Source organism: Somniosus microcephalus, chromosome 13 (genome assembly GCF_052327205.1).
Source record: "Somniosus microcephalus isolate GS21.2 chromosome 13, FLI_Smic_1.0, whole genome shotgun sequence".
NCBI lineage: Eukaryota > Metazoa > Chordata > Chondrichthyes > Squaliformes > Somniosidae > Somniosus > Somniosus microcephalus.
In genome coordinates, this window is record NC_140999.1 from 61,312,131 (window position 1) to 61,325,252 (window position 13,122).

Consider the following 13,122-nt stretch of genomic DNA (forward strand, 5'->3'; position numbering starts at 1 on the left):
GGAGCGTACGGTTGGTATCCCACATGTCCTTCTGTTGTGTAGCCTGAAAACTGGATAATTGTTAATCCTGTTGCAGGTTAACCCATTCACTCTGTGCATAAATTTCAGTTCATAGGAAGCATGGGACTGCCTATTGAAACTGTCCTGAGCATGAATCAAGTGTTGCGAGAAGTCTGAATTCTAACACATACCTTGTCACAAACGATAGCCTAGGAGATTACTTTCTTCTCATCTTTTCTCCTGTCTTGAAATCTTAACACCCCACTTCCACGGTGTAGTATGGAAACGTTTACAGTTTTTTAATAATTAAAAGTCGAGCACCAGTTTAACTAGAATGGCTGCTGACTATTTAACTCCAGGATTTGTACAATATAACAGAAGCTTGCCAATTTAATGTAAAGTGCCATTTATTTACAATGATATTTTTTTGAGTTAAAAATATGCACTGACAGAATGCTTAAAGTGAACAAGCCATTTTCACTTTACGATCAAGCGTGACAGCTCCAGCAAACCCGGGTAGTTCCTATTGAAAGCGGTCCACCGTAAAACAAAGTCTGCACTGGTCTTCAATAAGAGAGAAAACCTCTCTCCGTGGTTCACATATTTCAGACAAAAACGGTACATTTGCTTCTAAGTCACACAAAACAATTGCCACTTCAGTTTTAATAACTTTTTGCAACAGTTGATTAAATTATACATTCAGTCCACATCATTTGCTTCGCAAAATCTTAAGAAAAAAAAGCTTAAAAACAAATCAGTATAGTACTCCTGCTACTGGTGATTTTTTAATAATAATAAGCCAAATCTATTTTACACATTACAAAGTGACACTTATTTTTTTTAAAAAGAGCTAACCACAACCAGTAGCACAAGATGCCCACAGGCTTCACACAAGGGAACAAGTGCATCAGACACAACATTATAAACCTGATATAGTGACATACACCAATATGCACCAGTGCCTTAACAATAACAGCTTACATGTATTTTATTTATTTAAAGGCATAGGCATATACAATCCATAGACAACTATACAGGAGCACAACACAGACAACTGAGATCCCAGCACAAAACTCACCTCCATATTCGAATCACAGTGCGTTTCTTTTACCTTCGACGCCTCAGTAGATTAAACTTGTTTCACACGTATTTCTTAAATTAAGTTCATTTTTTCTCCCCCAGGCACTTTAAATGGATTCACATTCCCCTATAAGTACATTCGGGGTGCAGTTTGCCTCAAAAACATTTGGCCCACTGTACCGTTCAGTCACAAAAAGGTTAAGCGAGCCAGAAACAAAAAACCCTTCTGCATCTACACGAGTAATTATGGGAGTAGTTCTTCTTTGAAGTGTGTAAAACAAGATTGTAAGAACTTTGCCTTTTTTGTTTCACAACTGACTCCATTCAGCCCACGCTGCAACTGGAATATTAACATTACCTTCCGTGATTCGGAATCAGGTTGTGTTCTAATCTTCTGGTGGAAACACTATAAGAACAAGACCAGGTGAGCACCAGTTCCAGTGGAAGGTGCACTTCCTTAGACATAATGGCCCACAAAACAAATGGGTTTGGGGATCATAGCATCATTCCCATTATTCAGGACAAATCTCATTCTATACAATTCTTGATCAGTGTTTACCATTTGCCTTTTGTCCTGTAAATGGTGATAATCACATGCATTGCTTTGATTGGCAGACTGGCCCCTTGGAGAGCTTAGTGGTTGAAATGGGAGGCTCGGTTACTATGTGGACAATTATTTTCTGGTCAACAGGCCATTGGGTCTGTAGCGATCGTCAAAGACATCCTTGAACCAAACTGAGCACCACAAGTGCACAACTCTAAGCAGCACTAAATTCTGTGAAACATATACTTCACAAATGAACTAGATTTTGTCATTCAGGAACTTTCAGCTGAATACAGTACATAAAACCGGAAAAAGGATTTACTCTGGTAAGCCTGATAACCAGCAGACAGGTTACTCTGTCAGGGACTCAAATGTATGCTGTAAGATAAAGGGAACGTCACAGTATGTTGTACACATTTTACCCGCAATGGTAACAGAATATTTGGAAAGCCAGTGCTTGCAAAGATCAAACCCCTCTTCATTGGAAACAAGCTCTTCCCCAGCTTACAAGCCACGTCTAGCAATGAAGCAGCAAAATGAAAACATAAAAAAGTAAACGAAAGAATAGACCCAAGAACAGAAACAGTAACAGTTTTTTTTGTTTTTGTACAAAATAAACTAAGAAGCCATTACAATTTACAACTCAAGAAAGATTGGATTGAAAAAGAAAACAGTGTCTTCCTTTAGCTGTTTAAGCTCAATTCCCTCACAAAATGTCAAAGCTCAACATGGATATATGGCCAGGAGAACAAAGTGCCAGTTTGAAGACAGAGGACAGTACCAAAGCTGCATTGATTGTTCCCACAATTTAGGATCTTTTGGAATATTTTTCAACCACTCTCACTATTTTAGCACTCTTAAATTTACCCCAACTCTTTGATACAAGTTCTTCAAAAGTGTCGATTGCTGGGTGAGGTTTGCTTTGTTGAAAATGACCAAAATTCCGATTCTAAACGCAGCACATCTCTCAGCTACCGCCGAACTGCCACTGGGAACTGAATTCATCAACTTCTCAAAACTCATTTTAACTTCTGCAGCATTACTGGCATCATTGGAAGAACTTATCAAATTGAATGTTGTACCAATGAAATATGCAGATTGACTTTAACACTTCCAATTTATAGTGAATAAAAGGAAGTCTTTTTGAAGTCCATTTTAAAAATAAACCAACCAGTGACAGCAAAGAGACTGTCGACCCACTCCACCCCCTTACCGAGATACACCTGTAATCCCCAGGACTGGTACTTCTACCCACTCCACCCCCTTACCGAGATACACCTGTAATCCCCAGGACTGGTACTTCTACCCACTCCACCCCCTTACCGAGATACACCTACAATCCCCAGGACTGGTACTTCTACCCACTCCACCCCCTTACCGAGATACACCTACAATCCCCAGGACTGGTACTTCTACCCACTCCACCCCCTTACCGAGATACACCTGTAATCCCAAGGACTGGTACTTCTACCCACTCCACCCCCTTACCGAGATACACCTGTAATCCCCAGGACTGGTACTTCTACCCACTCCACCCCCTTACCGAGATACACCTGTAATCCCCAGGACTGGTACTTCTACCCACTCCACCCCCTTACCGAGATACACATGCAATCCCCAGGACTGGTACTTCTACCCACTCCATCCCCTTACTGAGATACACCTGTAATCCCGAGGACTGGTACTTCTACCCACTCCACCCCCTTACCGAGATACACCTGTAATCCCAAGGACTGGTACTTCTACCCACTCCACCCCCTTACTGAGATACACCTGTAATCCCGAGGACTGGTACTTCTACCCACTCCACCCCCTTACCGAGATACACCTGTAATCCCCAGGACTGGTACTTCTACCCACTCCACCCCCTTACCGAGATACACCTACAATCCCAAGGACTGGTACTTCTACCCACTCCACCCCCTTACCGAGATACACCTGTAATCCCAAGGACTGGTACTTCTACCCACTCCACCCCCTTACCGAGATACACATGCAATCCCGAGGACTGGTACTTCTACCCACTCCACCCCCTTACCGAGATACACCTACAATCCCCAGGACTGGTACTTCTACCCACTCCACCCCCTTACTGAGATACACCTGTAATCCCGAGGACTGGTACTTCTACCCACTCCACCCCCTTACCGAGATACACCTACAATCCCCAGGACTGGTACTTCTACCCACTCCATCCCCTTACTGAGATACACCTGTAATCCCCAGGACTGGTACTTCTACCCACTCCACCCCCTTACCGAGATACACATGCAATCCCGAGGACTGGTACTTCTACCCACTCCACCCCCTTACCGAGATACACCTACAATCCCAAGGACTGGTACTTCTACCCACTCCATCCCCTTACTGAGATACACATGCAATCCCCAGGACTGGTACTTCTACCCACTCCATCCCCTTACTGAGATACACCTGTAATCCCGAGGACTGGTACTTCTACCCACTCCATCCCCTTACTGAGATACACCTGTAATCCCGAGGACTGGTACTTCTACCCACTCCACCCCCTTACCGAGATACACCTGTAATCCCGAGGACTGGTACTTCTACCCACTCCACCCCCTTACCGAGATACACCTACAATCCCCAAGGACTGGTACTTCTACCCACTCCACCCCCTTACCGAGATACACCTGTAATCCCAAGGACTGGTACTTCTACCCACTCCACCCCCTTACCGAGATACACCTGTAATCCCAAGGACTGGTACTTCTACCCACTCCACCCCCTTACCGAGATACACCTGTAATCCCCAGGACTGGTACTTCTACCCACTCCACCCCCTTACCGAGATACACCTACAATCCCCAGGACTGGTACTTCTACCCACTCCACCCCCTTACCGAGATACACATGCAATCCCGAGGACTGGTACTTCTACCCACTCCATCCCCTTACTGAGATACACCTGTAATCCCGAGGACTGGTACGTCTACCCACTCCACCCCCTTACCGAGATACACCTGTAATCCCAAGGTGTCTGCAACAAAAGTAAATTTTATGAAAGAAAGAATGCCCACAGCGGATCATCGGTCAGTGTAGCATTTTGGCAAGATGTTTAAATGAGCTCTCAAAACACTACAAATATCTGGCGAATATTCACTCCAGTGAATTGCCACTCACTGAAGCAATTAAATACCTTAAACTGCCTCCAAAATCATTACGATGACTCCATTTGGCTCAAACCACAAAGAAAATCCTTATTAAACACGTAAAAAAGCAGTTAAAGTAACATTTTCTACAGAGTTAGCATGCATATTTTCACTGAACAAGATATCTACCTACGGTCAATCATGCATTTGAGAAATCTGCTCCATCAACAGATTGGTAGGTCATTTAAAAAAAACGTACACAGGAGCCCTGTTACCACAGACTTCCAGCTACTCTCAACTGTGTCTTTGGAAGAGATGCGAGAAAAATATACAACAGGGAATTAAATTACTCGTCTGCTTGATCACTGGCTGAATGCTACACTAAGTATTGCACCACTAGGAGAACCAACAAGCACTACTGAAAACATCAACTAATTTAAGATACTGTTGAGTTTTAAGTTTTAATTAATTCAGAATCTGAGGGGCCTCAAGTGCAAGAACACCTGGAATAAATCTGGCTTACACAAGTTTTGCCTGGAGCCAGCAACCTAGCCATTACTCAGAGCTGTACTCTGAACATGTTCTGAATGTGCTACTTCAACTTGCATCCCTTTAGGAAAATAACAATGTCATATGGCACTACTCTGGTAAGCATATTAAAACAGGGAAAAAAATCATCACACCCAGTACTGATATTTAAATAGGAAAGCAAATCTTCTGACTCTGTCCTGTGAAACCTGTCAGTGGCAGATGTGACACAGGATTTTGAAGTTAGCTGCTGTACTTTGACATCTAGCATAACTCACTGGCAAAAAAGAGTTTTGCATCTTGAATGACAGGTTTCCAGCAAGTTGCTGCCAAGTGTAAATCACCTGTTAACGTCATGGGTGTTGATATTAAAAGGGAAGAAACTGCCCAGCCCAAATCAAGAATTAACCAGCTAAAGAAAGACAGTGTTTTAAAAAAAAAACTGCCAATGCTGCCCAGATGTAAAACTCGTAGTTTCTGAATGCAGGGAGAGTCTCGATTGATGCCACATTCACGACAGCAGTGGTTGATAGACATCAGCAGAGGAGCAGTGGGGGAAGGGGAGGGCTATCGGTCATTCCTCACACAGCGGTGCGTGTTGGGGTGCTGGGCTGGTTCAGCCCCATAATTTTACACAACCAACCAGCGAAATCCACCTCCTCTATTTCAGACCGCTTAATGAACGTGTGGCTCTGTGAAAGAGCAAGAAACAAGAGTCAACATTTTACAGTAACACAGTTAGATACCCGAGCTGTTAAGCAAGTCCTTCAAATTGTATCAGCTTACAAACAAAAGATGGGAATGAAAAAAACCTATTCATCCCAACTAGCTCACCCAGGTTACAGAAATAAAGTAACAAGGCACTATAGGAGATTTATTAACTTTCATTGGAATACATTCCACAATGACAACTTTATCTTTTTGCAAAACCCTGAAAACATATCCAAGTTGATTTCTGCTGCAACGTTACAAAGAGAGTCAGGAAAACTGTATATTACAGTGACGCATTTAATATTATCTGACTTCAAAGGAATCATTAGCTGGCAGTTATATCTACTTGGACAAAAATGTAACCCCTTGTGTAAGCACCACTAGCAACATCATATACACACACATATCCTGACAACAGCATTGTAACATTTTCAGTGCATTTCCCCCCCTACCCCCAATGCAATTGACCCCAATTCCAAGTTTTTTTTTATGTTCCATGTTCTAAATCCCTAAAAATGGGATCATTACACTTCTAAATAATGGATATTTTAAATTCCCATGCAAAAATGTTTAAACATGTCTTTTAAAAAAAACAGCAAGTTGTGAATATTAGGTTTAATGATTTTATTTTCTGCTAGGCACTTACAGACTACATGCCACGTGGCTGAAGCACCTGTGGGATGTATCGCAAGCTGAACGAGTGATGTTTGGCTGCTGCCTGGAATTGGAGAAATGCCCAAGTGATCTAGCGTCTGTCCTTGGAGGCTCACTTGGCACAATCCCATAACCATCCAACCAACACCCAAAGCACCTCAACAGGAAACTGCATACCAGCAACAGCAATCACATACACGCGAGACAGTCTCACAATCAACCCACATGACTACTAGTAGGCAGGACACCACCAATACAATGGGGAGAGCGCAGGGCATTGGGATTTGATTTTGAATTATGCTACTGAAGAGCCAGCAGAGGCAATGGGCTGAATGACATTCTCCTGCGATGTAAACATCTAGTGTTATAGTTTTGCTGCATCGGTCAAGTTCAAGGGAGAAAAAAAGGTGTGTAACATTAAAAAGGATTTAGACCTGACTACTACCAGATTTACAAGTAAAACTTGTTGGTTTGCGTGTCTGTTTAGCTGCCATAGATGCAAGAACAAAACACTTCTCACTTTGTGTTCCACAAAACAAGATCTGCAATTAACTTTGTCACTTGTGCCGACGATGAAAAAGGATCAAGGTATTGGGCACTCGATTACCTGGTTAAATCATTATACAGTAGATGGACAATCTCAGCTCTCAAAATCACACTACAGTCCCGACCTTTGGTGCAGCTTCCTTATTCTTTGAACATTAACCTCCACCTGTCAAAGAATTAGCCTGGTTGCCCAACGGAGGAAACTCTTGGTGAGGTCCCTTTAAAACTCAGGTAATGGACACAGGAGCCATGCCATATATAAACCTCATCACTGGAATATTGCTGCTGAGTTCTTTTTGCCAAGCGAAATGAAGATTTGAGCAAAATCAAATTACTAGGAGTACAAAAAACACTCAGATCAGAGCAGGAGAGAGAATTTTGGAGTGGAAGTATCAAATGAACAGCACTAGAGGTAGGTAGTAATTCCTCATTCGTTATCGTTGGTGTGTTTGATACTAATATGCCTGAAGTTGAACTTTAGCCAACACACTTAACATGCCAGTATGCTTCTTGTGTGATTCTCTTAAGTCATCTCAAACTGCAGCCAACGTCGTCATCACCAATACTTTGTCTCTGGCAAGTAACATTGAGGTAATCAATCAAAGTTCAGATGGAACAAAATCTACACAATCCAATTGTACTTCTGAATGTTTACACAAATCTCCTGCAGACAGTATAAAAGATCTCACATGCACAGCATACATCTTGTGAAATCCTAGTGACAGCACCAATGGATTCTAACTTAGGAGGGAGGACCTCAAACCTGGGAAAGATTGTCACTTTTCAGTGGACAAATCTAAACACTAGTATTTTATAAAATGTAGGAGGATTGTTACAAGTTTCATATAGGTTAAAAAAAAATCCTCTTGCTTCTGCCATTATACTCTTCCTCTCTGGAAACCATCAACTCCTTACTGGACTCTGCTTCCATGAACAATCACAGGCTGGTAGCTCACCCAAGTGGTCATTCTTCACCCAAACTTACAGCATTGGTGGGCTATTTAAATGTGGGGTGGAGGGGGCTGTCACAATGGAGTCCAATTCAGGGCTTGCTGAACAGCAAATCAGGAGCATGAAGCTCGGGAACTGAAAGTAATTGTAGCATCTCAGTCACTTAACAGCAACTCATTACAGACTGTGGCACTGAACCAGAGACCTTACTGGACCATATGTTTCAGCCTTTAAACCCCCCCAGCGAGCCATCAGGACACTCACAGATACTTTCCCTGTCATTTATAAGATAATACAGGAATTGGCGACTGTTCCGTTCAAAGGAACTCTCATTCCAGTAAAAGTTTTCTCTCTGCCAGATGGTAGGAACACTTGGCCCTTTCTATAGACCATTTGGCTTGCATTTGCTCAATAGCAATCTTTCCTCAACTCGGAGTTCCTTTGGCAACAGGGTTCATCATCCACACAGTGGAATTCACACTCTTACCCAGAGTTACGCGCTACAGATCAGAATGAACTGGAATAGTCTGAAACAACTGAAACTCAAATTCCCGTAGGAAAGGATTTGGGTTCAGACAGAGGTCAACTCCGTGTTTGCCCTAGACAATGACCAATACCTACAGCTCTTTACACATCCAATGTTAATAGTCAGCATTTTCACAGGAGTACAAAGTACCTTTTGGAATGGGTGTTATTGCTACATGTACATAGAAATTACATAAGTCATCCACTTTCTTTCTGACTAAACTCTTTTTGGGAGGGAAAGAAGCCATTTCAATCCTGTGATCGAGACAATTTTCTTCATTGACACCACTGCCATAAGGATGGGAGCAGAATCTATGCAGCTGCAAGGAAATCAGAGTGTGGAAAGCCAGGCCAGAGGAATGGCTGAGTTTTGCACAGCACTTTTATAAATCTAGAAACCTCAGTGGATGTTCTCCCAGCGACCATTAGGGGCATTAAAAAACACTGACAGTTAAAAACATTCCATAAGGAACAATTATTTTAGGTTCTGGTCCAGCAAAAGCTGCAAGTACTCTATAAATGGACAGATCACATCAGTAACAGATGATGAACAAACTGAGCTCAGTGTAAAAGGACAGGATATGGGAAATTACAAATGTTATATCGATCTCCACCTGCCCCCCCCCCCACCCCCCAAAAGGGCAGTGTTGTAGGGCTCTTGGTCCAGAGGGTACTAAATGAGAAAGAAATTGTACAAGAGGTCACTTTGGAGAGAGAATTGTGCTTCAAAACTGCAGATACTCTGCAAGGGGTGAAGGCCACATGTGACTCCTTTAAGTTGTTGTATCTGCATTAGTCAGTGCGATAATTCCATTTGAAAGAAGCTGAAGGCTCATCATATATGCAGTGCCACTATTTTACACGTAAGCAGAAACTACTAATCTGCACACATGAAGTACGACCTTTATCGCTGAACACATGGGTACTAAATGGACTACCTGAATACTTGGTAAATTATTTTGAACCAAGCCTACCCAAAATCGTTAACTAGGTCCTTGGAGCAAGAAATATATACAATTCACTGAGCCGGGCTGCTCTTGCATAATTTCATTGAGATTCATAACCACAATCTCAGGCGAGCTACATTTATTGCCGTCAAGGTTAATGCTTCCCATAGCCGGTTATCAGCTTGTTAAATAATCGGGTAAAGGTGGGCAGCTAAGTGGGGAAATTTTCAAGGTTAAAAAACATTTCAAAGAACTATCTGTTCAGCTCTTCACAAGGAAAAGCTCTCGCTAGTCACAGGTTTCTAACTCTGGTGCACTTATTTCTCTGGGATCTCAGGACATCAGCCAGAGGTTCAAGCAATAGTGTATTCCAGCACATGAATGCAAAGATATGCTTTACTTCCCCAAACAGAGTGCTGCGTTAATGCTCACAATTCTAGTGAGGCTTCAAACAATTGATTATAGCATGTGCATGTAACTGGGACTAATAATATCTCACTTACAGATAGGACATGATAGATTAGATAGAAATTGTAATGTTTTTCTTGTAAATCTGACTAGTAAATGTGACAGCTTGCTGTCAGATTATCTATTTATGATATCACAAGTATAGCCAACTCAAAGAGGGAACTATTATGACAATTCCCAATGCAACCAGGATTGACTTAGTGCATTGTCTTGGTAACCATACAGGCTTCATTACATTGCACAGTGAATGAAAAGCCAAGACAGCTTCTGTTACATTGTGCAGCAAACATGAACATGCAGAACAGAATTCAAACTAAATTTGAGAACAAAAAAAAAGGGCAAGGAAGTCCCAGTTAAATTTAAGAAACCGTTCGAGTACAAATTAAAAAGGATTAACTGAAGTGCATTACATATCAGTAACCTTTCACCGGTAGAGCTGCATTTTCCCTCCTAACAGATTATTATATAATTTAACAATTTAGCACTCCCCCACTGGCTGCTCAGAATTAGAATGGCACGAGTCGATTATACCATGCAGCAATTAACTGGCCAAAATAAACCCAAGCAAAATGACCATCTGTCTGGTGACTCGGCTCGCTATTGTTCTGGGAATGAGAAAAATCCAATAGGGGATTCAGGAGAAACTTCCTTACCCAGAGAGTGGTTAGAATGTGAAACTCGCTACCACAGGGAGTAGTCAAGACAAATACCATAGGTGTATTTAAGGGGATTCTAGATAAGTACATAAGGGAGGATGGAATAGAAGGATATGTTGATAGGGTGAGATGAAATGGGGTGGGAAGAGGCTCGTGTGGATTATAAACACCGGCACGAACCAGTTGGGTCGAATGGCCTCTTTCTGTGCAGTAAATTCTATGTAATATAAAGATACAACTCTCAATAACTCTGAAGGGAGAAGTTAGAGTGGCATTTTCAATAGAATAAATAGGTTGCAGCGAATGCCACCACTTTTAAAATCCAAGAGTCTGTACTAGATGTAAATCAATAATTGAAGGCCCGGACACTGAAGGATTTTCACTTACCATAAGTAGTTTCAAGTCTGCTCGGTCAGCTGGATTCTTGAATAAGCTACAATTAAAACTTATAATTAGTAAAATAGCATGGTATTCTAGATTAGTGAAAGTTGCAAAAACTAACTCCGTGCTGAATATTGGCCAGCTGTGTAGTTACACTACAATAAAAAAATACTAAAATACATTCACAGCCAATAATTTTTCAAAGTTTTTTGATATAACTATTTACTGTACGCAAGTACAACACAAAATTTACATAATGTACATGGCCTGGAGCATATTCTCTCATATACACCATAGAAGATGACATTTAAAATGAGAGCAACCCCACATAGAACTGGTTTGGCAAGATTTATATTTAAAAAATGACATAAATCATAATAAAATATTATAATGAAAATAACTCCTGACAAGATGGACAAATACTTTCCAAAGATAGCTTTAAATCACTAATTGTACGATAAGCGACGTACAAACCAGAAAATCCCGACTAGCTGCAGACTGCAGCAATCACCATCAGCAAGTGCCAGCCACGACTGTACCACGTTAAAAAAGATAACCCACAGAAAAGCATACCCAAATATCATTTAAATTAACACCAAACCTCCCCATGAAGGTGAAGTCCTAAAATCCAGCACAGAGACACGCACTTCTTCACTAACCTGACACTAAACAGCATCATGAGCAACAACTTGTATTTATATCGCGCCGTTAACGTGGTAAAACGTCCCAAGGCGCTTCACAGGGGCGATTATCAAACAGGTGGTGGGTGATTCATGCTGGAGCATGGTTTATGGACAACAGCCTTCTTTTACCACACCCAAATGGCTATTCTTTAGATCGGCCTAGGAAACTACTGTGGGTGAGCTATTTGACATGGTCAAGTCTGTCCTAATGATATCTGCACATTCTGCGAGGGTAACTTGAGAGTGGGCACAGAACAAGAAAACCGACCGATGGCAGCATCCCAGCTCCCTACCCTTGGATCGCAATATTTATGAAGCCTTACAGGAAGCACAAGTGTGGACGGGAACAGGCTCAGCTGTGATGCGCTCTGCCAGTACTCACTGCCTAGGTTCATGCAAAGAAAGGCCACTTGGATTAGGTACCCAAAGGCACTCGTGGTATTGCACCCAAGCAATGACTCCACATCTTCAGGAGAGGGGGAGGGGAGTGGCACAGCTTTCAGTTATTTTCAATATCTTACACCGAAGGTGCTCAGTTTGACTAGAGGTCAACTTACAAAAAACACCGTGAACTTGGGATCTGGAGTTTATTATTTAACCTTGCACTCAAAATGATTAATCCTTGACCGTTGTACAAGGACAGTCAGAATGAGACCACTATTGCATTTGTCACGGCATCTAATCTAAAGGTAATACAGAAGCTGGCAAGTGTATATTTTAAGAGCTATTAGAGTCATGGGATTTAACTTAAAATTTGCAAATTTATGTTATACCACTCATTTAAATTTAAGAGAATGCAGATTACCGAGGTATAGGCAATATGGGAGGTAAATAGCTAATTCCTTTAAAAATATTCAGGATTTATGTCCTTGAATCTGTCAATACTAATTTTTGTTTTTAGGGAGGGAGGGAGGAGGACAAGAACTGGGCACAGCAGAAAACCAGATGGGAGTAGCTAATTACAGGCCTCGGTTTAACTGCAAGGGCTTCCTGATCCAGATGAAGACTGCCATCCTCAATTTACCCACCAGTAGACTCTCAACTCCTCAGAGTATGCATTGGAGGTTCTTACGGAACTCAGCGCATGCAGGGAAAAAAAACAAACACATTTATCTGCATAAAAGGATTCTACAGCAGAAAAGAACCCATTCAGCCTTTGTGCTGTGCTGGCTCTCAAAGGGCTATCCCACTTCCCCATACCATTTAACATTTTTCTTTTCAAATATTTATCCACCTCTTTAAAAGTGGTCATGGGTTGACCACCTCTTCTGGTAGAGCATTTGATGTCCTAACAACCCCCTTGTAAAAAGCTTTTCCCTAACCTCTCCATTCATT

At 41.8% G+C, this 13,122-nt stretch overlaps 1 protein-coding gene across 4 annotated transcripts in view; it reads right to left on the minus strand.

Annotated features, from left to right (window-relative positions):
• Nucleotides 1-389: 389 nt before the first annotated feature.
• The window catches only part of LOC147108364 (dual specificity mitogen-activated protein kinase kinase 2), a 77,126-nt gene continuing 64,393 nt past the window's right edge, over nt 390-13,122 (minus strand). For all 4 annotated transcript variants that reach the window (XM_086004962.1, XM_086004961.1, XM_086004963.1 and 1 more), the window contains 2 exons: nt 11,111-11,156; nt 390-5,957 (listed from right to left, as the gene is read on the minus strand). In XM_086004962.1, the coding sequence (XP_085861088.1) occupies nt 5,847-5,957; nt 11,111-11,156 (157 nt within the window). In that variant the 3' untranslated portion in view covers nt 390-5,846. The remainder of the gene's footprint in view (nt 5,958-11,110; nt 11,157-13,122) is intronic.